Source organism: Enhydra lutris, unplaced genomic scaffold, assembly GCF_002288905.1.
Source record: "Enhydra lutris kenyoni isolate GAN:26980312 unplaced genomic scaffold, ASM228890v2 scaffoldscaffold33, whole genome shotgun sequence".
Lineage (NCBI taxonomy): Eukaryota > Metazoa > Chordata > Mammalia > Carnivora > Mustelidae > Enhydra > Enhydra lutris.
The window spans coordinates 12,823,492-12,849,201 of record NW_019154117.1 but is presented as its reverse complement, the minus strand read 5'-3'; the positions used below and the strand labels follow the sequence as shown (position 1 = coordinate 12,849,201).

The window sequence follows — 25,710 nt, the reverse complement described above, 5'->3', positions numbered from 1 at the left end:
CTTCGGCTCAGGTCACGATCCCAGGGGCCTGATCGAGCCCCGCATCAGCCTCTCTGCCGGCAGGGAGCCTGCTTCCTCTTCTCTCTCTCTGCCTGCCTCTCTGCCTACTTGTGATCTCTGTCTGTCAAATAAATAAATAAAATCTTTAAAAAATCATCATCATCATCATCATTTCAGGGTACTTGGGTGGCTCAGTCAAGTTAGGCAGGCGTCTGCCTTTGGCTCAGGTCATGATCCCAGAGTCCTGGAATCAAGCCCCACATTGGGTTCCTGGGGCAGTGGGAGGCCTGCTTCTCCCTCTCCCACTTCCCCCCACCACCCGTTTATGTTCACTCTCTCGCTGTCTCTCTGTCAGATAATTGAATGGAATCTTTTAAAATAATAGTAATAATCTCTAGGAGGTGTTGCTCTTTTCTGAATCATTGAGACTTCCAGAAGTCTGGTTGCTAAATAGATGTGCCTTTAACTAATTGGAAGCAGTTGGAGATTTTCTAAGTGACATGATAATTCCTGACTTCCATAAAATGGAATATGTAATAGTACTTTCCCAGATTTATCCATGAGTGAAGCCAAATTCAAAGTAACTCATTTTCGACTTAACCTGAAGCCTTGTATATCAAAATTTAAGTGGTTTATTATATACCTACCTACGCTCTAAATTGGTAAGATTTTTAAATCAGCATAAATCCTATTTAGAGTATAGTTGTCAAAATATCACTCAAAATAAAGAAGAGATTGAAGCATTTTAAAAATGTTTTAGGACTAGTTCTGTTCATTACAACATCTTGAACCCTAAAAAAAAAATCAGTTGTCCTTTTTTTTTTTGATGGTGGTTATTTGCATTGATTTGCATTACCAAGAAACTGTTACAAAGAAAATTAAAGGGAAATTTTTTTTCACTAAGCCGATATTACTTCAGGAATTGACAGGAGTCATTTCAGTAATTTCTTCTGTCAAAAGAGAGGAAGGAGATATAGTAGGTCATTCTATTTGGAGACATTTTTTAACCTTAGTCTTCCTGTTTTGCTGAGAGGGCACTCAGATGTTCATCTTTATTCCTTTGTCATTGAGCAGGAAAAAGTTATCAGGAGAAGCAGATTCTTAAATTATTAATTCATTACAATTTTAGGAAATTCCTCCTGCTATAAGTGAAGAAACTTTGAGTCTTCTGCCAAAAGGGAAACCTTAATTTTCACAATGGACCATCTGTTTAACATTCAGTTGACCTTTTATTTTGTGACTTGATTTTGAGAGGGGCAAGATTTCCTCCTCCCTAAACGCCTGTCCTATTCTGTGCTTCATAACACACTTAATGATTTGGGTAACTAGCTATGCTTTTCCCACCTATATTGCCCAACCCCAAATTAAGTTTATAGTTATAAATTATTGTACCCATACAAAAAACCTACATAATTATTACAAAACATATTTTCTTTCTTTTTAAAAACAGGATTTAGTAAACCTTTTTTCTTTTTTTGTGGGAGTCTGTCAGGTTCAGAGAATGGAGTTAATCTTACTAATTTACTGACTTGTTCACCCAGAAAATATTAGAAACCCTATTATATGTCAGGTGTTCTTTTTGGCACTAAAGCGCCAGTGGTAAGGAACCAGATAGATTTTTTTTTAATTTATATATGTATTATTTTATTTATTTATTTATTTAATATTTTTATTTTATTTATATATTTTATTTATTTATATATATATTTTATTTATTTATTTTTTAGAGGGGGAGAGAGAGAGAGAACAAGAGGGGACAGTGGCCATAGGGAAAGGGACAGAGAATCTCAAGCTGACTCCCTGCTGAGCACAGAGCCAGTATCCAACTCTTGGTTTCTCTAGGGTTCACACGAACCTGACATCATGACCTGAGCTGAAAGCAAGAGTTGGACACTTTGACTAAGTCACCAGGCACCCTGACCAAATGTGATTTTTGTCCTGTGGCACTCATAGTCTAGTTCGTGGCACATTGTCATCATTAATCTATGAACCTAAGTCCTACTCTTGTTTTATTTACTTTTTTTCTTACCTTCAACGTTCTTTCCTGTTCTGCCTCCACAAGTATCCAGTCAGATACACAGGTCTTTAAATATATAACATTTATTGTGGTTTTAATTTTCATTAATGATAGTATAGATCTCAGTTTATTCCTTTTTTTCTCACCCAGTACTGTATTTTTAAGCTCTAGCCATCAAACTGCATAATATTCCGTTATCTGCATCCAAAACATTTACTTACTCATTTCCTGGTGATGGAATCTATGTTACTTTCTATACCCTGATACAAATAATGCTGCAAGCAACCTTGTACACATTTCTTGAAGGATCTCTGTAAGTATTTCTTTGGAGTTGTTACCTAAGTGGAATTCTGGGTCATAGGTAAACAGAATGGCATATCAAACAGTTCACAGAAAGGTTCCTATTTTCTTCCCCTGTTCTTACCAATACTTCATATTTCTCAGTTTTCTAATTTTTATTTTTCTTATAGCTTTAAAGCGATATTTTTGCATTTTTCTGATAGTTGGTGAGAGTGGCCTTTCTTAATATACTTGATAGCCTTTTTATCCTGTAAATTGCCTATTAATATTTTCTCCCCATTTGTTCTCCTGAGTTACTGGTTTTTTTCTCTTGTTTTTGTAGAAGTGCCTCATATTTAAGATACTAACTCTCATAATTTTAGTTGAAAATCGTTATTCCCAAAGCATTTTTCACTGAATAGAAATCTTCATTTGAAGCTAAATCTACCAATATTTTCTCTCTCTTTTTTTTTTTAAGTTATATTAATTTTGCCTTTTAGATCTGTTAGTCCATCTGGAGTTTGTGTTTTGCATTCATACTGAGGAGTAGGGCTCTAAGTACTTTTGCCTGAACTACTTTTGCCAAAAAATACTTGAATTTTTCCAGCACATCCTACTAAAGAATTCATCCTTTTTTACTGCTTTGAGAAACCAGCTTTGTCATAGGACAGTCTCATTTATACATCCATTTATAAGCTCTGTATTCTGTTAAAACTAGGTCTGTTTGTTTCTATGTCAGCACTAGTCTATCTTTATTTTATTTTGTGTAGTCTCTCTTAATACCTGGGAGAGAAAATTCACAGCTATCCTGCAAATACATACATACTTTAAGCTCGCTTTTTGCAATATTACTTTAGCTTTCCATAGACTTGGTGGCCATGGCCGTGGCCATGGCAGAGGGTGGGAGGTGAGGATAGCAAAAAGCTTCCCTTTTTTTACGAATTTTGTTTTTACGTGACCTGTATACCTAGTGTTGAACTTAACCTTGAGATCAGAAGTTCCATGTTCTATCAAATGTACCAGCTAGGCACCACATTAAAGAGGTTTATTAAGATGTAATTCTCAGGGCACTTGGGTGACTCGGTAGGTTAAGTGGCTGACTCTTATTCTCAGGGTCTTGAGTTCAAGTCTCTCACCGGGCTCAATCCTGAGCATGGGCCTACATTTTTAAAAAGGTATAATTCATATACTATACAATCTATTTACTTAAAATGTACAGATCAGTGATTTTTAATACATTAATAAAGTTGTGCAACCACCACTCAAACAAATTTTAGAGCATTTTCAGTACCCCCAAAAGAAACCCTATTGCTCTAGCTATTGCTCTCCTTCCCTCCCATTTTCCATAGCCCTAGACTTAGTCTCTATTGACTTTCCTATTCTAGACATTTCATATAAATGGAATCATACAGTAACTGATCTTTTGTGACTGCCTTTCACTTGGTGTAAGTTCTTCAAGATTCTTCTGCTTTATACCATGGATCAGTACTTTTGTTTTTGTTTTTTTATGACTGAATGACGTTCCATTATGTAGATATACCATATTTTTTTTTTACCCATTCATCAGTTTATAGACATTTGGATGGTTTCTACCTTCTGGCTATTATGAATTATGCCATTGTGAATATTCATGTACAAGTTTTTGTGTAGCACAGGTTTTCATTTTTCTTGTGTATCTACATAGGAGTGGGATTGCTTGGTCAAATGTTAACACTCTGTATTTAAACATTTTAAGTTTAACCAAACTGTTTTCCAAATTACCTGCACCATTTTACTTCCATCAACAGTGTATAAAGGTTCCAATTTCTCCATATCCTTGTCAGTTTTGGTCTTACCTGTCATTTTTATTATAGCCATCCTAGCGGGTATGAAGTGGTATCATTGTGGTTTTCATTTACATTTCCTTAATAACTAATGATGTTGAACATTTTTTCATATACTTATTAGCCATTTGTATCTTTTTTATGGAAAAATGTCAGATCTTTTGTCCATTTTTTAATTAGGTTGGGGTTTTTGTTCTTTTATGTTACTCAAGAATTTAATTAATATCCTCTAAATTAGTTTATTGGGGTTTTTTATTTTTAATTTTTTAACTTTAAAAACTGTATGTCGGTTGTCTTTTGGTATTTTGCTTTTTTCTTTCTGTTTGTTGATCTTCTGTAGGTACTCCTTCCACAAAACAGTAGTTGTGAGTTCAGGCTCCAGAGTCATTCTGCCACACATACCAGATATTTCTGTCACTCACCCAGCTGTGTGACCTTTGTTAGGTTACATAACTACTCTAAGCCTCTGTTTCTTCAAATGGAAAAGGGGGTGAATTGACATATCCTTTGTCAGAAGGTTATTCAAAGGATAAATGAGTTATCTAAGAGTCAGCTTTTGGGTCCATTGATACTACTGGGGTTTTCTGTTCCCTTAGTTTGTTGCTATCTAGATGCCCTTAATTATTTCTTTGAGTTTACACTGCTTGAGTTTAACACACTGACAAATAGTCAAAGCTGGACATTTGTAATGAATATAACTATATCAGATATATCCTAAAACCTATAATTTTATGGTGGTTATATTGATGTCATATTTATATTTTTCTTCCATGTCTTAAGTTTATCAATAGTAATACCATTCTGAACAAGGCAAGTGACCAGTGAACTCAACACATTTTTCACTTAAATCCCTAACTATTCTTCCACTTCTCTTTATCTTCATATTCCCCAAAGGTTTAGTTTTGGTTTGTTTGGGGATATACTTTTTGTGACTTTTCTTCCCCCTCCATTGCTTGTTTTAAAACAAAACAAAACATTATATTAACTATTCTTTATCATATCTGACATATTTCATAGAATTTTCTTGGATTTATTTTTGTCCTTGCTGGAGTTTCTCAAAGAGGGTCTCAGTTTGGTAAGCCTTCTGAGTTTTAGTATGCCTGCAGCTAAATTTATTTTATCCTTATATTATAATGTTATTTTATCTCTGTAAATTCTAGTTTCAAAGTTTTGGGTTTTTTTCTTTCTCACTTTGAAACTATCTTCCCAGTATCTTCTGGTTTCTAGTGCTGATTTTGAAAAGTCAGATGTTCACCTGGTTCTTGTTCCTTTGTAGGTAGTCATTCTTTCTAGAAACTTTCATATTTTTGTTTCCGGCAGTCTTAATATTTACTATAATTTGCCTAGTCTGTGAGAATTTTCTCAGATATTTGGCACTCACTCTGAGCAATTTCAGGCTGAATTTTTTCTTTAATTCTGAGAAATTCCTAGATTCTTGTCTTTATTTTCTCCTCTTTTTCTCCCTTTAGGACCTTTATAATATTGATACTGGTATTTCTACTTCTGTTTTCCTTAAATTTTCTTTTATGTTTTCTCTATCATCATCCCTTTCATCCTGAAAAATTCCCTGTTTGGGAATTCTTTAATCTGATCTTCCAGCTTACTAATACATTCTTTAGTTATTGAATCTTATACCTAATCCATCAGGCTAATTCTTTGTTTCAGATACTGATTTCTCTAAATCAGGGATTCCAGTTGGATTTTCTTCATGACACTTTTCCACTACAACTTTAAGTATCCTCTTTTTTAAAAACTGGCTTATTATAATTTCCTTTTTTTTTTTTTTTTTTCCAAGATCTTGTTTTTAAGGGGCACCTGGGTGGCTCAGTCTGTTAAACATCTACCTTTGGCTCAGGTCATGATCCCAGGTCCTGCATCTGGCTCTCTGCTGTGCTCTCTCTATCTGATACAAAAATAAAATCTTAAAAAAAAGAAAAAAGAGGGGCACCTGGGTGGCTCAGTGGGTTAAGCGTCTGCCTTCAACTCAGGTCATGATCTCAGGGTTCTGGGATCGAGCCCCGCATCAGGCTCTCTGCTCAGCAGGGAGCCTGCTTCCTCCTCTCTCTCTGCCTGCCTCTCTGCCTACTTGTGATCTCTATCTGTGAAATAAATAAATAAAATCTTAAAAAAAAAAAAAAGAAAAAAAGAGTAAAAAGATTTTAAGTAATCATCTCTACACCCAGTGTGAGGCTTGAACTTACAACCCTGAAAAAGTCACATGCTACACTGACTAAGCCAGCCTAGCACCACTATTTTAAATCCTTGTTTTGTCTGGTCCAAAATTCTGCTCTAAATTATCTAATTAGTCATCTGTTGTTTGCTGTTGTGTACTTTCAAATGTTCATCATTTTACCCCTAAAATTATTTACTGCCTTGTCTCTTCAAGACTTTGTTAGCCAAGAAATAACTGGTGAATGATATATTTTTATTCCAATGAATTTTATATAAAACAAATGGGACTGTGCTCACTTCGGCAGCGCATATACTAAAACAAATGGGACTTAAAATCAACTAAATTTAGCAAGATATTTAATGTTTTTAATTTCAAGAATAAAATTTTTTCCTCAATAACTTGTTTAGCTCTGATGATACTAAAATTTAGGTTATTTATACTTCTTTCTTAAGCAAGTCTATGTTGCTGTCCTATACCAGGCCTATTATTAGAAAAGTGATAATTTGCAAGTTTTTATTATTAAATAGACACCACTTATCTGGTTTGGGGCTATGGTGGTAGGAATAATTTCTTCCACTGCCATTAAGAAGTAAGGTTTTTGGATTCCTGGGTGGCACAATTTGTTAAGCATCTGACTTAGGCTCAGGTCACGATCCCAGAGTCCCAGGATGGATTCCCACCCACATCAGACTCCCTGCTCAGTAGAGAACCTGCTTCTCCCTCTGACCCTCCTTGTCTCATTCTCTCTCAAAAATCAAAATCTTAAAAAAAAAAAAAAAATCAAGTTGTCCTTTCATTAGAGTAGATCCTGGCACTGCACCTTTTCTCCCTCTCTCCTTTGGTGTTCATCCCCAGAAGCAACTCTGCGTATTACATACGTTCAGTCAGCCACATTTATTTTTAAATTACATTACATAAATTAAATTACATTAGTAATTCAGTAAGTAATTCAGTCAGCCACATTATTTTTAAATGACATTACATAAATTAATTTACATTATTATTATATATATAAAAGTCTTCATGTTCAAGAGGTAAATTATAGGAATATATTGCTATGTACAGCTTATTATCAACCAAGCTTTTTTTTTTTTTTTTTAAAGATTTTATTTATTTATTTGACAGAGAGAGATCACAAGTAGACAGAGAGGCAGGCAGAGAGAGGGAGGGAAACAGGCTCCCTGCCAAGCAGAGAGCCCGATGCGGGACTCGATCCCAGGACCCTGAGATCATGACCCGAGCCGAAGGCAGCGGCTTAACCCACTGAGCCACCCAGGCGCCCCTATCAACCAAGCTTTTAATAGACTCTTGAGGGTCAGCAGTTGCTAGTTGTAAGGTAATTGGAAGCAAGAAATAGCTGTAGACAGATTATTAAGCAGATAGCATTAATAATATCATACCTCATCTTTTTTTCCCCCTAGGTCATCTCCTCTTAAACTGACCCTTTGAACTTTTCTTTCCTGCCATCCTCTTCACCATGTCCTATATCCTCATGACCAGGATAATAAATCTGTAGCCAAATCCTATAATAGACATCACTAATTTATGACATGTTTTTTGCCTGCCAAGCCTTGCATATGCCCTTAGAATCCTCAGTACAGTATTTCACAGAGCCAGTTAGAGTGATCACTAAAGATGACACCTCATTGTCATTTCTATTTTATCAGACTCTTTTTCCAACTAGACTCTGACATTAACTAGACTATGACATTAACTTACTCGTGCTATATTTTTTTTGAAGGTTGAAAAGGACTAAAGATAGACTAGCAAGTGAAGGTGTTTCCTATTTTCCAAGAGACACTTTCCTGCCCTCCTCTTACTTTTTAAAACCCTTTTATATCACTCCTGTCTTTGTTTCTCTGTGTGGTGTTTCTCCAGCTGTGGTGTTTCTCCTCCTTTCTACCTAATTAGTTTACACAGGGAAATTAGTACATGTCTGTTAAACATATGAACAAGATTTTGATTCTGTGGTGGGTGAAAAGGACATTTTTTTACTTTCCAGATGGTGTGATGTACATTTTTTTTTCCATCCTCCTGTTTAGATTTTTTTGTAGAAGATTAGGTGCCACCAAATCTCTAGAAGGTGTTTGTTTTGTTTGTTTGTTTGTTTGTTTTTTAAAGATTTTATTTATTTGACAGAGAGAAATCACAAGTAGGCAGAGAGGCAGGCAGAGCGAGAGGAGGAAGCAGGCTCCCCGCGGAGCAGAGAGCCCGATGCGGGGCTCAATCCCAGGACCCTGAGATCATGACCCGAGCCGAAGGCAGAGGCTTTAACCCACTGAGCCACCCAGGCGCCCCGAAGGTGTTTGTTTTGAATGCCTTCTTCCTGGAACTAAGCAATCATCACCTACTGCTAAAAAGAGGTAGTAAATTTGAGAAAGGACAAAATAAAAAGAAATGGCTTGTAGGGCAAACAGGTATTACCCTATTTTTGTTCATGATTCAATATCAGCTAAGTACTTGAAAAATATTAATGCAAAAGACAGAGAGAGTGGACCATCCTTAAGTGTGCCATTTGTATCCCCATTACTGTAGTATATGTCCTAACCACATCATGATACTTGTTCTTCACAACCAGGCATTGACCTCATCTACTTAGGAAGACAATAAGGTTTGAAAGGGTAAACAATTGCCCAAAAGCAAGCAGCAGCTAGTAAGTGGTAGAGTTGGAACTCCACTCCAACTGTCTCTGACTTCAAACCTTATACCACTCCTTCCCATCTAACCGTATAGGAAATATTAGCAGATTTTATCCTTTTTTTTTGTAGCCTTTATATTGTATCCTTTTTAATTTGGGCAATAATTACATAGAGACATGTTTTAATGTTTTATAAGTTACTTGAGCCACTGGAAGTATGGCTAAAAGAAATGATAGGCATCTGAGACAAATAGTTTTCTGAGCCTTTGAGGCAGTATAGCCCAGAGTTGTAGAACAGTGTTGAGCCTGTTGTCAAATCCTGGCTCCACTGCTGCCTCACACTGTGCAAGCTTCTTTTCTCAAATCAACCATGGTGGTTTTGAGGATTAAATGTGGTAATAACACATAGAATACCTGCCAAATAGCAAGCATTTCATTTATGAAAATGAACAGTGTATGTGGTATCGTTATATATTTACTGTATCATGTTAACTACCTACCTTTCCATGAGATTCTGAGAACTTTCACGGACTTAAAATTACACATTACTCTAAAGATACTTCATACCTCCTGTGCTATTATCTGTAGAGCAATAACAAATATTACCTCTACTCTTCATATTAGTTTTCATATTTTGGTTAAATATCATAATATATAATCACTACTATTCGAGACATCCTATAGTGGTTGAATATCTCCTGATCAGGAATATTTGCCTCACCAGAGGATTTCAATTATTTCTAGAATGAGTCCAAAAATCTGTTTAGGCAAAGGATACTTGAAATAATAGCAGTAGACACTGAACTGCAGTAGAATTTACCAGTGCCTTTATTTTAACTTTCTGTTGTATGAAAATGCAGAATCCATATTCGATAATTAAAACATTTGCTATCTCTTCTTTTTCAGAAGATGAATAATCTTTCATTTAGTGAGCTATGTTGCCTCTTCTGCTGTCCACCTTGCCCTGGGAAAATTGCTTCAAAATTAGCGTTTTTGCCACCCGATCCTACTTACACGTTGATGTGTGATGAAAGTGGAAGCCGCTGGACTTTACATCTATCAGAACGAGCAGACTGGCAATACTCTTCTAGAGAAAAAGATGCTATTGAGTGTTTCATGACTAGAACCAGTAAAGGCAACAGAATTGCCTGCATGTTTGTGCGTTGTTCACCCAACGCCAAATACACTTTACTCTTCTCACATGGAAATGCTGTTGATCTCGGGCAGATGAGCAGCTTTTACATAGGACTGGGATCACGGATTAATTGTAATATATTCTCATATGATTATTCTGGATATGGCGCAAGTTCTGGGAAACCAACAGAGAAGAACCTCTATGCAGATATCGAAGCTGCTTGGCTTGCTCTTAGGACAAGGTAAATCGTGATTGGAAATTATTTTGCACATTTATTATGATGGTTAACTTAAATTGTCTTATATTTAAAAAGTAGTTTTTATAACACATGTTTTGAAGTACTAAATAGAGATGATATTAACCAATATATACCTATTAAGAATTAAGCTCTTAGGAGTGCCTGGGTAGCTCAGTCATTAAGGCTCAGTGGGAAGCCTGCTTCTTCTTCTCTCACTCCCTCTTCTTGTGTTCCCTCTCACTGTGTCTCTCTCTGTCAAATAAATAAATTTAAAAATCTTTTTAAAAAGAAAGAAAAGAAGCTCTTAGATTATAATTTTAAATTTTTAAAAATAGCATATTTTTTTAAGTGATTTTATTTTATTTTTTTTAAGATTTTATTTATTTGAGAGAGCACAAGCCAGGGAAGAGAGAGACAAGCAGGCCTCCTATGAGCAAGGAGCTGGATGTGAGGCTCGATTCTAGGACCCTGAGATCATGACCTCTGAGCTGAAGGCGGATGCTTAACTGACGGAGCCACAAAGGCACCCCAGAATTACATAGCTTTTTTTTGTTTTGTTTTGTTTTTAAAGATTTTATTTATTTATTTATTTGACAGACAGAGATCACAAGTAGGCAGAGAGGCAGGCAGAGAGAGACGGGAGGAAGCAGGCTCCCTGCAGAGCAGAGAGCCTGATGCGGGGCTCGATCCCAGGACCCTGGGATCATGACCTGAGCCAAAGGCAGAGGCTTTAACCCACTGAGCCACCCAGGCGCCCCAAGAATTACATAGTTTTTAAGACAGATCTTATTTGTGTCTGTTAGTGCATGTGTGTGATTTTCTTTAAAATTTAAGCCAATGACAAATACTTGGTTTTATAAACATGTAGAGTGTGGTATAAAAATGTTTATTCAAAGTTGCAGTGCAACATTTCAAGGGATGAGAAATAACTGACTTAGCTAATGATTTACTTAATCTATCATTAAGAGTATAAGAGGCTGGATTTTTTTTTTTTAAATCATAAACCAGGGTTTGCACTATTTTATGTAGTAATCTCTTAGAAGTATGACTTACAGGTATTTTATTGGAATTAATTTTAAAGTATTCATTCTGTAAAAGTGAGATTTTTTTACTTTGCATTCTGGACTAATAAAATTTGGAAACATGATCTCATGTAAAGAAAAGGTAATTTATGATAAATCTTTTTTCTTTTTAAGATTTTATTTATTTGAGAGAGAAAGAGACAGAGCGAGCACAAGCTGGGGGAACAGCAGGCAAAGGGGCTCCTCTGCTGAGAAACAGAGCAAGCAGGCTCCCTGGTGAGCAGCAAGGAGCGTGATGTGGGACATGGGACTAACTGACTGAGCCACCCAGGCGCCCTGTGATAAATCATTTAAGCAAATTCTCTTATCATTTCAGTTATTCTTTAGTTATAACAATGCATTTTTGAGAGCTAGAAATTGCTTTAATCTTTCCTAGTCATCAGTATTGAAAAATATTGCTGTTTTGTAGATTTCTGGTTTTTTTCCATCAGATGGTTCATGTCAATAAAGATGTCTTAGTTCAAGTTGTTCCTCATATTATCCACTGATAAGCTACCTGATTTCCAAAGTATTTTAAACTAAAGCTAAAGGACTCAAAGAAAACTTATCATTCATAATTTAATGTTTAAATATTAATGGTTTTAGTTAGAACCTCCACAATTTTGTTAGTAGGCATAACCTTTTTTAGAAAATAATTTTTGAAGCATTTAATCCTATAAGATACATAATAAAACTATGTTCTCATAACAACGTTTCATATAAAGAGGTTTCTTAAATCATTTGAAATTATATAAAAACATCCTAATGAGTTAGAAAAGATGGTGAATGATACAAAAGTTGGTAATGAGTTGTGGGGGACAGGAAATGGTAAAAATTTATAAACTTAAAAACTGCCTTGGGCTCCTGGGTGGCTCAGTTGGTTAAGCAGCTGCCTTTAGCTCAAGTCATGATCTCAGAGTCCTGGGATGGAGTCTGCATTGGGATCCTTACTCAGCAAGGAGTCTGCTTCTCCCTCTCTCTCTGCCTGTTCCTCCCCCTGCTTGTTCTCGATCTCTCTCTCTCTCTCTCTGTGTCAAATAAATAAAATCTTAAAAAAAAAAAAATGGGGTTACTAATCTAACAAAAGAGAAATATTTAAAAAAAAAAAAAATGCCTTAAATGACCAGAGTCAAAATCTGTTTCAGGTATAATGATGTCAGTCCCCTCAGTTGTACAAACAAAAATAAATGAGTTCCCACTTTCCAGACTCAGCCAATTGAATCTAGTTATAGTACCTGTCAGGAAAATATAATAATTATTTTTAATGACAGCTTTATTGAGATACAACTCATTTTAAAGTATAACTTCAGTGGATTAGAACAGCTTTTAAGGATGCTAAGTTCTAGCAGATAGCCTTCATTATTAGTGCTTCTCAATAACATGAAAAGATAACTTTATTCAACCAGAACATACTAGTATTCAATTCAGTGTTCTAGGTATATGTTATAAAAAATAAAACCTTGTAGGTGGTTAACTTCTTCCTATTTTTCATCTCGTTTGATCACTTTGAAGGAAACTTTATAAAATAATTTCTAGTCTTGATTTAATTCATCTTTTTAAACAAAGTTGACCACACATACTTAATGAATGAGAAACAAGGGCCGAATAGATGAATTTCTAAGTAGTACAACAGTTTTTGAGCTCATTATCTGTATGTTATTGAAAAGTCACTGGCCTAGGAGTTAGGGTACCTGGGTTCTAATTATAGGTCTGCCACTGACTTATTCTGACTTTTTTTTTTTTTTTAACCTTTTTTTTTTAAGATTATTTATTTATTTATTTATTTGACAGACAGAGATCACAAGTAGGCAGAGAGGCAGGCAGAGAGAGAGGAAGGGAAGCAGACTCCCTGCTGAGCAGAACGCCTGATGCGGGGCTCGATCCCAGGACCCTGGGATCACAACCTGAGCCAAAGGCAGAGGCTTTAACCCACTGAGCCACCCAGGTGCCCCCCCCTTTTTTTTTTTAAAGATTTTATTTATTTGACAGAGATCACAAGTAGGCAGAGAGGCAGAGAGAGAGAGGAGGAAGCAGGCTCCCCGCCGAGCAGAGAGCCCGATGCGGGGCTCGATCCCAGGACCCTGGGATCATGACCTGAGCCGAAGGCAGAGGCTTTAATCCACTGAGCCACCCAGGCGCCCCTTATTCTGATTTTGAACATCTACTTTGTAAGCAGCTGAATTAGATTAGATAGTCTTTAAAGTCCAAGTTGTACTTTTCTGAAATTCTGTTACTGCTTTGAGTTCTCTGATGCTAAATTGGCATCTCCTTCTACTCTGGAGCCTTGCCATTGCTAACATTAGCATAAAACCCGTAGTTACCATCCAGCAGTTCTGCTATTCAGCTAAGAGCAACCACACAGCCTCAAGAGTTAATGCTGATGATGGAAGTGTTCATTCTCTTCTTCTTCTTTTTTTTTTTTTAAGATTTTATTTATTTATGTGGCAGAGAACACAGCAAGAGAGTGAACACAAGCAGGGGGAGTGGGAGAGGGAGAAGCAGGCTTCCCACTGAGCATGGAGCCCGATGCAGAACTTGATCCCAGGACTCTGGGATCATGACCTGAGCTGATGGCAGATACTTAATGACTGAGCCACCCAGGCACCCCTAAGTGTTCATTTTTGTAACTTAACTCCAGTGAAGAATTACAGTCAGGTCTTGTAAAGAAAAAGACTTTTCTCTCTCTCTCTCTCTCTCTCTTTTTTTTTTTTTTTAAGATTTTATTTATTTATTTGGCAGCGAGAGAGTGACGACAAGGACAGGAACATGAGCAGGGGGAGTGGGAGAGAGAAAGCAGACCTCCCACTGAGCAGGGAGCCTGATTTGGGGCTTGATCCCAGAATGCTGGGATCATGACCTGAGCCAAAGGCAGTTGCTTAACCAACTGAGCCACCCAGGCGCCCTGTTTTTTCATATTTAGATACTTGGAAAGCTACATTACCTTTTCCAAAAACCAGATGCTGTTGTGCAAATGGCCCTTAGCATCCATAAGTGACTGCTTTCAGGCTTTTAAAGTGGAAAAGCATATTTGATCTTACTCTAACTTCTAACCCCACATTCATTAGCTCCTATAGCACTTCATTTCTGCTTGCAATAGTTTACATTTGGGACAATTATACCATAAACAAGTAACAGTGCTTGGAACATAGATTATATCTGATATATTTGAGGCAAGAGTTGACGTATTTAAATCTGCAGCTTGCTTTATTTATTTATTTATTTATTTATTTATTTGACAGACAAAGATCACAAGTAGGCAGAGAGGCAGGCAGAGAGAGAGGAGGAAGCAGGCTCCCTGTTGAGCAGAGAGCCTGATGCGGGGCTCCATCCCAGGACCCTGGAATCATGACCTGAGCCAAAGGCAGAGGCTTTAACCCACTGAGCCACCCAAGCACCCCTGCAGCATTTTTGAAGGAGATAAAGCAATACTCGAGATTTTAGCATGAAGTTTGTTCATAATTAACTGAATCAAAGTATTTGAAATTCTCTTTGATATCTTTATCTTTCCAATCATTAGTCCATAGTAAAGGCAACTTTAAAAAAAATAGTAATTTATTTTCAGCTAAAATGTATATATATTTTATTCCATATAGTAACCATATGTAGCCCTTTTCATCACTGTAACCAACTTCAAAAAATAAAAAGGGGCACCTGGGTGTCTCAGTCGTTAAGCGTCTGCCTTCGGCTCAGGGTATGATCCCAGGGTCCTTGGAAGAAGCCCCACATTAGGCTCCCTACTCAGGGCAGGCTTCCCCCTCTTCCACTCCTTCTTGTGTTCCCTCTCTCACTGTATCTCTCTGTCAAATAAATAAATAAAAATACCTTTAAAAAATAAAATGAACCACTTTTGAGGTGTAGACAAAGAACTTTTCTTATATAGGATGGAAAATAAATAGTCTATTAAACATCAGTCTACTAAAATATTAGTGATGTGGGGCGCCTGGGTGGCTTACCCATTAAGCGGCTATGTTTGGCTCAGGTCATGATCCTGGGGTTCTGGGATCGAGCCCCAACATTGGGTTCTCTGCTCAGTGGAAAGCCTGCTTCTCCCTCTCCCACTCCCCCTGCTTGTGTTCCCTTTCTAGCTGTGTGTCTCTCAGTCTCTCTCTCTCTCTCTCTCAAATAAATAAATAAATAAATAAATAAAATCTTTTAAATAAGTAAAATATTAGTGATTATGCCACATTGAATTACATGAGTTATTCAATGAATTCATTTAAGTTTGAAATTTTAAAAGACCTCAGCAATTGTTTTTCCAAAAGATGAAACAGATGAAATAGACTAAGAATATAGATTTTATTGTAGCAGTAAACATGATAATGATGGCTAAGAAACATATTTTAAATATAAAGTTGGCATTGTCCCATTCTAAATCGTTCTATTACAAGATTAAGTCCTTAGAAAATGATTGAATATTTCATACCAGTCCAACTCTCCACCTTTTTTTTTTTTTTTTTTTTTTTTTTTTTTTAATTTCTGAACTTTATAGATACGGCATTCGCCCTGAAAATGTGATTATATATGGCCAGAGTATAGGGACAGTACCATCTGTGGATCTTGCTGCTCGGTATGAGAGTGCTGCTGTTATTCTTCATTCTCCTTTGACTTCGGGAATGCGAGTTGCTTTTCCTGATACCAAGAAGACCTACTGTTTTGATGCGTTCCCAAAGTAAGTATCAATATTCAAAATCGTTTAATTCAAAGAAACTTTTAAGGGCGTTTATGTCCATCACCTAAGGTATTCATAATGCAGTTCATTAAGGCATGAACTTCTCTTTCACATATATTATAGAATTAGTGAAAAATTAATTTTTGAGAAGGGTGGTGGCAGGAGCCCAGTCAGGAGGCTGAAATATTGGAGCAATAGTAATCCTGATGAAAATAGCTGAGGGTCTTATACCCCAGAGAGTGGCATTGACTTAATTTGAGAAATGAAATCGACAGAACTGAGTGTCAAGAGTGAATAGAGGATGCTAAACAAAAGAACTTGAGTATAATTCCCAGGATTCTGACTTGAGCTGCTAATGAATAATGGTACCATTCAGTGAGACATAATACTGGCGTAGAGGAAGAGTAAAGGGAAAATGAGACATGTGCATAAAAATTAGTGAATGGCATCTAATTAATGATAGCTGATTTATAAAAGAAGTGAATTGCAAAAAAGTTCTGTCTTAAATTAGCTTAAGTGTTGCCACCACAAAGTCTGCAAACACAGTTTTACTCAAATTTGAAAGGAGGACTACTTCTCAAGACAAGATGGAAGTTCCTCTTGCTCCTCTTGATAACTAGAAACACCTGGTGGCCCATTTTCCTCAGAGAAGGCAAATGGGAGAATCTGGCAATTTCGGTCATATTTCCTTTCCCCAATTGGCAGCTATACAGAGATTTTTTTGTGACTGATAGATGGGCCAAAGGCCAGAGTCATTACTTGCTTTTTTATAAAAACAAGGGTCATTTCCCCAGCAATTGCACTACTGGGTATTTATCCTAAAGATACAAACGTAGTGATCCGAAGGGGCACGTGCACCCGAATGTTTATAGCAGCAATGTCCACAATAGCCAAACTATGGAAAGAACCTAGATGTCCATCAACAGACGAATGGATAAAGAAGATGTGGTATATATACACAATGGAATACTATGGAGCCATCAAAAGAAATGAAATCTTGCCATTTGTGACGACGTGGATGGAACTAGAGGGTATCATGCTTAGTGAAATAAGTCAATCAGAGAAAGACAACTATCATATGATCTCCCTGATATGAGGGAGAGAAGATGCAACATGGGGGGTAAGGGGGTAGGAGAAGAATAAATGAAACAAGATGGGATTGGGAGGGAGACAAACCATAAGTGACTCTTAATCTCACAAAACAAACTGAGGGTTGATGGGGGGAGGGGGGTTGGGAAAAGGGGAGTGGGGTTATAGACATTGGGGAGGGTATGTGCTATGGTGAGTGCTGTGAAGTGTGTAAACCTGGCGATTCACAGACCTGTACCCCTGGGGATAAAAATATATGTTTAAAAAAAAAATAAAATAAAATTTAAATAAAAAAAAAAAAAAAAACAAGGGTCATTTCAAAAGCAAATTTTTTCATCATTAGCCAGACAGTGATCACTTTCTTAGGGAAACTAATGGTGGGAGCATATGAGCAGGCTGTGGGAGTTTTTTTGTTGTTGTTGTCCTTAGATTAATTTAGGGTTTGTTGTTTTAGATAATGGTATATTGGAAGGTATGTGCATTATACTGCTTCTGTCTAATAGAAAAGTAAGAATGATAGAGGGAGTATTTGGGGTAATACTTTTGCCATCCTGTATCTCTCTCCAGCTCACTCTTTCATTTCTGCTACACCAACAAAGATAGCTGTACTTAACTGCAAACTGTTTGAAAAAGAACATAGATTTCTTTTTATTTGTTGTAATTCCTTTACTATCGAACATGTGATAGCAAATAACATAGCCAACCAAGCATTTTTCCTTAACAAATGCAGCCTTGAATTATTTCATTGATTTCCTTTTTCAAGATTGTATCCTCATTTTATAATGCCTTCTTTCTCTCTGGAAAGATTTTTTTTTTTAAGCATTAAAATTTGTTTGTAAGGTCTCTGTGCAGTTTATGTCTCTTTTAAGTTGCCTTTTTAAAATTGTTTTGATCTCTGACTGATACTTGAAGTGTTCTCTGATGTCTGATAATTCTTGTTGTCTCCTCATATGTAAGAGTGAGGAACTAAAGAGCTAATATGAAGCAGGTGATTAAGCCTTGTTGAGTGCGAGCTTCACTATACAGTCATCTGGTCAAATCAGTTACTTGGGGATCCCACCCTATGTCACTATTTCTATCTTTCCTCTTAAAGTGTATATAATATAGTCTCCAACAAGGAGTCTTTCTAAAAGTCCTCTCTGGAGGAATGAGGGCCTGGCTGCCAGCATTCTGGGGACCCAGTACAGAAAATGGGTTCGTAGCAGCAGTATGTGTGTTTACCTCTTGCTTCAAACTGTTCTTGCAATTCCCTGATCCACAAAACCTTCAGTTTTGGGTAGAGAGCCGCTACCATTTTTACAAAAAGAAGGGGAAAGAGTCTGGAGGAGAGAGACCTCTTTATTAAACAGACTTTGTTTTTTTAATGTAATGTTAGTCACCATACAGTACCTCATTAGTTTTTGATGAAGTGTTCCATGATTTGTTGTTTGTGTATCCAGTGCTCCGTGCAATCCGTGCCCTCCTTAATACCCATCACCAGGCCAACCCATACCCCCACCCCCTCCCTTTTAAAACCCTCAGTTTGTTTCCCCGGAGTCCATAGTCTCATGGTTCTGTCTCCCACTCCCGATTCCCCCCACCTTCATTTTTCCCTTTCTTCTCCTGATGTCCTCCATGCTATTCCTTATGTTCCACAAATACGTGCAGCCGTATGATAATTGACTTTCTCTGCTTGACTTAACTTCTCCTAGCATAATCTCCTCCAGTCCTACCCAGGTTGTTGCAGAGGTTGTGTATTCATCCTTTCTGATGGCTGAGTAATAATTCCATTGTACATATGGATCACATCTTCTTTATCTATTTGTCTGTTGAAGGGCATCTCAGCTCTTTCCACCATTTGGCTATTGTGGACATTGCTGCTATGAACCTTGGGTTGCATGTGGCCATTCTTTTTAGTACATCTGTATCTTTGGGGTAAATACCCAGTAGTGCAATTGCTGAGTCATTTATTTTTAATTGTTGAGGAACCTCCACACTGTTTTCCAAAGTGGCTGCAACAACTTGGGTTTCCACCAACAGTGTAAGAGGGTTCCTCTTTTCCACAACCTCTCCAACATTGGTTGTTTCTCACCTTGTCAATTTTTGCCATTCTTACTGGTGTAAGGTGGTATCTCAATGTGGTTTTGATTTGAATTTCCCTGATGGCTAATGATGATGAACATTCTTTCGTGTGTCCGTTAGCCATTTGTATGTCTTTTTGGAGAAGTGTGTGTTCATGTCTTCTGCCAGTTTTTTGACTTACTTGTTTTTTAGGTGTTGAGTTCGAGAAGTTCTTTATAGATCTTGGATTTCAGCCCTTTATCGTAGTGTCATTTGCAAATATCTTCTCCCATTCTGTGGGTTGCCTCTTTGTTTTGTTGACTGTTTCCATTGCTGTGCAGAAGCTTTTTATCTTGATGAAGTCCTAAAAGTTCATATTTGCTTTTGTTTCCCTTGCCTTTGGAGACATGTCTTGAAAGAAGTTGCTATGGCCAATATAAAAGAGATTACTGCCAATGTTCTGCTAGGATTTTGATGGATTCCTGTCTCACATTGAGGTCTTTAATCCATTTTGAGTGTATCTTTGTATATGATCTAAGAGAATGGTAGAGTTTCATCCTTCTGTGTACAGCTGTCCAGTTTTCCCAGCACCATTTATTGAAGAGACTTTTTTTTTTCCATTGGATATTTTTTCCTGCTTTGTTGAAGATTAGTTGACCGTAGAGTGGAGAGTTCATATCTGAGCACTCTCTTCTGTTCCACTGATATATGTGTTTGTTTGTGTGCCCGTACCATGCTACCTTGGTAATCACAGCTTTGTAATACAGCTTAACATCAGGCAATGTGACGCCCCCAGCTTTTTCTTTTTAAACATTTCCTTGGCAATTTGGGGTCTTTTTTGGTTCCATATAAATTTAAGGATTGTTAAACAGACTTTGAACTAATTCTGTAAACTCCTCTATCACCTGCCTTCATCCCCATATCAATTCCTAGCCTTCTGGGATATCCCATGGTATAAATTGGATTTTTTCTTCAGTTTACCTTGTATCCCCTTAAAATTGGCTTTTTCCCACAATTTCATTCTGTTATCCCACTCATTTATCTGCCTTCCAGCTCCAAAATTTTATGTTGTATTACATTCTCCCTATTTTTGTGAGTTGATAACCTCAAAACAAAAACAAAAAAAGATTTTGCTTTCATTTTAGTAGATTAAGGGGGAAGAAAAAAATAAGAGTGCAGAGCTATGAAGTTAGCACATACCTGAATAGTCCTTAGTTTCCTCCTCTCCTTCCAACCTACATTTGTGCTAAACATTGTTTGGGGTGCCTTCGGCTGAGGTCATGATCGCAGGGTCCGGGGATTGAGCCCCACATCAGGTTCCCTGCTCAGCAAGGAGTCTCTTTCTCCCTCTGCCTCTCCCCTGCACCCAACTTGTGCTTTATCTCTTGCTCTCAAATAAATAAAAATAAATAAATAAATCTTTAAAAAAAAAAAACAACATTGTAGAAAGGTGCAGTAGGTTGCCAGTAACCATTGAATGATTCCCTCAAAACAGAAGTGCATGAAGTTAGGCAATCTTAAGGAGTATGTAAAGTAACTTTTAAATCTTACTTGAAATCCAAGAAGCATCCGTTTCTTCTGAGTTGATTCAAGGACCATTCTGATATTTGAATGATCTGTCGGAATATCACAAGAAAGTATGTTTTATGTTCCTTTTCATAGCTAATTCATTGACTTTATCCCCCTTTCTTTTACAGCATTGACAAAATCTCTAAGATAACCTCTCCGGTATTAATAATTCATGGGACTGAAGATGAAGTCATTGACTTTTCACATGGCCTCGCACTGTTTGAGCGTTGCCAAAGACCTGTGGAGCCTCTGTGGGTTGAAGGGGCAGGTCACAATGATGTGGAACTTTATGGACAGTACCTTGAAAGGTTGAAACAGTTTGTGTCACAGGAACTGGTAAATTTGTAAAATATTCTGTAAATTTGCATACTGGGTTTTCTTTTCTTGCTGAACTGCACTCTTTGGTAAATAACATAAAACCTGAAGGTTTTGTTTGCAAATCATGTCAGTTGCCTTCATAAATGTACAGGTAATGATTTGTTAACAGACTTAATGAAGGTTTTTATTACCAGAACTAGAAACTGGAAATAACAGTATCATGCAGTCAGGCTGTGTAATTTATATTTTTTTCTGTGAATTTTTTTTAAACATCAAAATGAGTACTGTATGAAATTTTAATTCTATAAAATCAAATGCTGTAAAAGTATTGCCAAATGCTTTTGCATATCAAATTTATAGATATTTTTAAAACATCTCAACATACTAAATCTTATCCAGGTATACAAATGTAATATTCTTCAATACAAAGCTGTATATCTAAAACAGTTCAAGTACTCATAATAGAATAAACTGTATGAAAACGTGCAAATTCACTAGAGATGACCTAAACCCTGTTGTACAGGGATTGAGGTTTAAACAGTTATTTTATTGTAAAATACATTGAACTTTCTGTATTCCCTGGTTATCATACATTTTCTCCTTTTAAAAAATGATGTAAGTCTTAATTTTTATGCCATCTGTTAATTTACCAACTAGTTACCTTGTAAATGAGAAGTCATGATAGCACTGAATAAATCTTAACTAGTTCTGATTTATAGGTTTGGTACTATGAGGCAACTACTTAAAATTCTTGTTTTTATTATTTAAAAAGGCATTTAGAGCTTCAAGAATGATTTTGTACGCAATGTTGTTTTAAATTTTGACTAATCTCATAGAATTGCAGTACTCTTCATTATAAGAAAACCTGAAGAGTCCATTTGATGTTCTTCAAGACCACAAACAGGCTGGCTATTTGGTTGTTTCTCACCTTGGCTATTTTTAATAGGATCTGTTGTTTTAGATTACTATCTGAGAATTTCATGGATTCACTCCTGGAATACAGGAGATAAGAGAACATTTAATTCATAACTTTTATATTAACCAATGTAGTAGAAAATAAAACTGACACACAAAAACTAAGTTGCCTTTCCTTGAATGAATCCTGCCTGAATAAAACAATGAAAGAAAAATAAAAATAAAATTAACGGTATGTAGTCTAATTTGTAAATGAATGAATATTGAAATAATACACACTGTGGATATATTTTAAGGCCTTATGTAGTTTTAATTGTTCTGCTTGTTCTGTGGTTATGTCTAAGACTATAGTATATGATTCTCTTCAAAGTATATCAAGTATTGTGAATGCTTTGGTTCAGATGTGTCAAATTAACAGTAAAACAACAAATATACCACCCAGCTGTGCTTGTTTGCCTTCTTCCATGCTTCCCATCCCTTACCATAAAGACTGAAAACTTTTACCATTCATCTTTATAGAACATAGTTGTGTAGTTTTCTCATCACTTCTTCTTTTGGAGAGGTTTCTTCTCAAGATTGTTGTGGAGCTACTGTACAGTTCCTTTTTTTATACAACCTGCACCCCAGAGTTTACCTATGTGTTTTCTTTGATTACTTGTTAAATTTAAAATATTGATTATACTAATTCAGTATTGATTCATTCAACAAATATTTATTGAATGTCTAAATCATGTAATACTCTATGCCAGCTAAAGGTAGACATGGACCATGTTCTCATAGACTTCACAGTATAACCGAGGACACGGATACCTAATATTAGTGTTTGGATAAGGGCTGAGGAAGATTTGTAGCTTATTATAACAGGTTAATTGTACTTTATGGAGGGGAACATGTGGAGAAGTCCAAGGAAGAGTTTCACAAAGTGATACTGGATACAAATTTATTATTTTTTTTTAAGATTTTATTTACTTATATGACAGACAAGTAGGCAGAGAGGCAGGCAGAGACAGAGAGAGGAGGAAGCAGGCTCCCCGCTGAGCAGAGAGCCTGATGCGGGGCTCGATCCCAGGACCCTGGGATCATGACCTGAGCTGAAGGCAGAGGCTTTAACCCACTGCGCCACCCAGGCGCCCCTGGATACAAATTTTGAAGGATGACTCAACCCGGTGGCCAAGGGAAATCATTGCTAGCTGAAGGGAACAGTATGTGCAAGCCTAGAGGAAGGACAGTGCATTTGAAGTGTAAAAAGCCTGGCCAGAAGTCAAGGGGAACAGATGGCATAAAGATGAGGCTCACAAATTGGTTACGGGCACAATCATATGTGGTGTCATGGGCCCTGATTATTATCCTACATACAATAGAAAGCCATTGATAGGAATATGGAATTGCATTTATCAAGAGTTTACAGATGAAGGGAAAAAACCTGGGTATTTTTAGTTTGCTAGAAATAATGTGAGCCAGTTGTAATTGCCTGCAATTTTAGGATGCAGAAATATTAACCATGGGGCAATAATCTCATACAAAAGGCTAGTCAAACCACATCTGTAAATATTAATTTCATTTCAAGATGCAATGAAAGGATATTCACAAATGAGAATAAATCCTGGAATGTTTTACCAAGTCGGAAAGAGTCCCACAAACCATAATCCAAAGACCAACTGGAGAATTATGTAATGATAGCTGTGTTCCGATATTTGAGAAACATGTACAGTTTATTCTTTTTGACTCAGTACAACTAGGTGAAAGTTCCAAAATGGCACATTAGAGCTCAGTGTGAAGAAGCAAATGGTTATATGTCCATGACAGACGGGGATTGCTTCCTCAGTGTCAAAGAGGATCTTATCACTAGGGAGAAGCAGAATGACATCTGCCCCAGTGCTTCAGAAGAAACTCCAGATTTAAATGTGAAGTTGAACTAGATGGACTGTGGATGTCACCTTTAAGATTTGATACTCCATTTAGATTTCTCCTACCTTTTCAGAGCATTGCCCGCGCCATGGCATCCAGAAGATAGTATCATGTAGAAGAATTGGCAAGGAGATCTGGGTTCTCTTCTCACCGGACACCAATTAGATCTGTGGCCTTGCCAAGTCACGTCTCTGGACCAGTTTCCTCACTAGAAATGAAGAGATGGAACTGATTGATTGATAATTATCTCTTATGTTTCTAATGTAATGAAAATCTCAACCCCATTCATCTGTAAAGACTCATACCGATTTTTAACCTGGGCTAGAATAGCCTCAAGTTAACTTATTTTGATAGTTCTCTTTTTTGTTCATACCAGCATGGTGGAATTTGGATGGTAACAGTAATCCTGGGGAAATGGTTGGCAGTGTACATAACTCCTGCCATATCTTCAAGTACAAAAGACAATATAATTGGTTTATAATCTATACACTTTTCCAGACTTCTGACTGACTTCAATTTACCACTTCTGTGTCCTACCTAAGAATGTATTACAGTAGGTTTTCTTAGTGATTTCTATAAATATTAGGTATTACTCAGTTTAAGAAAGCTTGAAACGTGAAAATAAATTTTTTTAAATTGCAAACTGCCATCAATTTCCTATAAATGGAAGGTTCTTGGTGCATTTAGACATTCCATATGACAAAAATAACTTTCTGAGAACAGGTATTATGGAAAGCCAGACAAACTCCAAAAATAAAACTTTAGATATGAAATAGCTTAATTCCTTCCTTTTACAGATGAGGAAACAAACCCAAAGAAGAGTAACATTGTCAAGATCTACAATATAATTGTCATTAGTTGTACTTACTATTTTCATAAAATTTACCTGGACTAATACCAATGATCCTTTTGAATTATAACAAAAACTCCTTGCTCTCCAATATTAATAATATTTTATTTTTAAAATGGCTTAGATTTCTTATCAGTTAATTATTCATTGTATACTAGGTAAATTGTACCTTTCACATTTATCAAATTAATGATTTATATATTTAAAGTATTTTAACACTAATCCATTTCCAGTAGGCTCAGTAACAGCTGTTTGGTTGTGTTAAAACAGTGAAGATTGTAGTCACATGAATAAACAGGTGTTTACTTAAATAACACTGAGAATAAGCAATTACATTGAAAAAAGTATCAAAGTGGTTATACTAAATGGTGATGGGTGGGCTTTTAATTTGTGTCCTAATTTTATTTTTTTAAAGATTTTACTTATTTGAAAGAGAGACCCCAAGATGGGGAGGCCATAGGGACTCCCCTCAGGATCATGACCTGAACCAGGATAGTCACTTAACTGACTGAGCCACCCAGGCCCCCCTGTTGTCTTAATTTTAAACAGGCATTATGGTTAAATACTATGGTAACATGTTATATTCTAATGATGATGTACATGCCAAGTGTGCAGTAACCAAAAAAGGAACTACACAGGATACCTGGTGTTGTGTTTTGAGTTATGCAGGATGCAGAGAGAAGACATTGGTCTACTACATGTCTAAGAGATTATGCATCTGACTGACTAGTTGAATGAGTAATACCAAGGAAGGAAGCAAATAGCTCAAGCTTGGAAATGACCCACTAGACATTAGTTTAAAAAAAAAAACAACCGGAAGCAAAGCGTAGAGTCTTTATAAATGTCACTGAGCTAAAAGCTATTAAAGTTGTTCTTTCATTAGAAACCCAGTGGATGAAATTATTTTGCTCTTTATCTGTAGGACATGTACTAAATTGGCATAATACCATTTTAACAGGAAAGAATGTTTTTAAGAGTATGCTTCTAA

At 36.6% G+C, this 25,710-nt stretch overlaps 1 protein-coding gene across 1 annotated transcript in view; it reads left to right on the top strand.

The window, feature by feature from the left end:
* LOC111153563 (abhydrolase domain containing 17B) overlaps window positions 1-22,405 on the top strand; it is a 56,092-nt gene extending 33,687 nt beyond the window's left edge. The window contains exons 2-4 of the mRNA XM_022512661.1: window positions 9,837-10,306; window positions 15,854-16,033; window positions 20,860-22,405. Coding sequence (XP_022368369.1) covers window positions 9,840-10,306; window positions 15,854-16,033; window positions 20,860-21,079 — 867 coding nt within the window. The 5' untranslated portion in view covers window positions 9,837-9,839 and the 3' untranslated portion in view covers window positions 21,080-22,405. The remainder of the gene's footprint in view (window positions 1-9,836; window positions 10,307-15,853; window positions 16,034-20,859) is intronic.
* The last annotated feature ends 3,305 nt before the right edge of the window (window positions 22,406-25,710 follow it).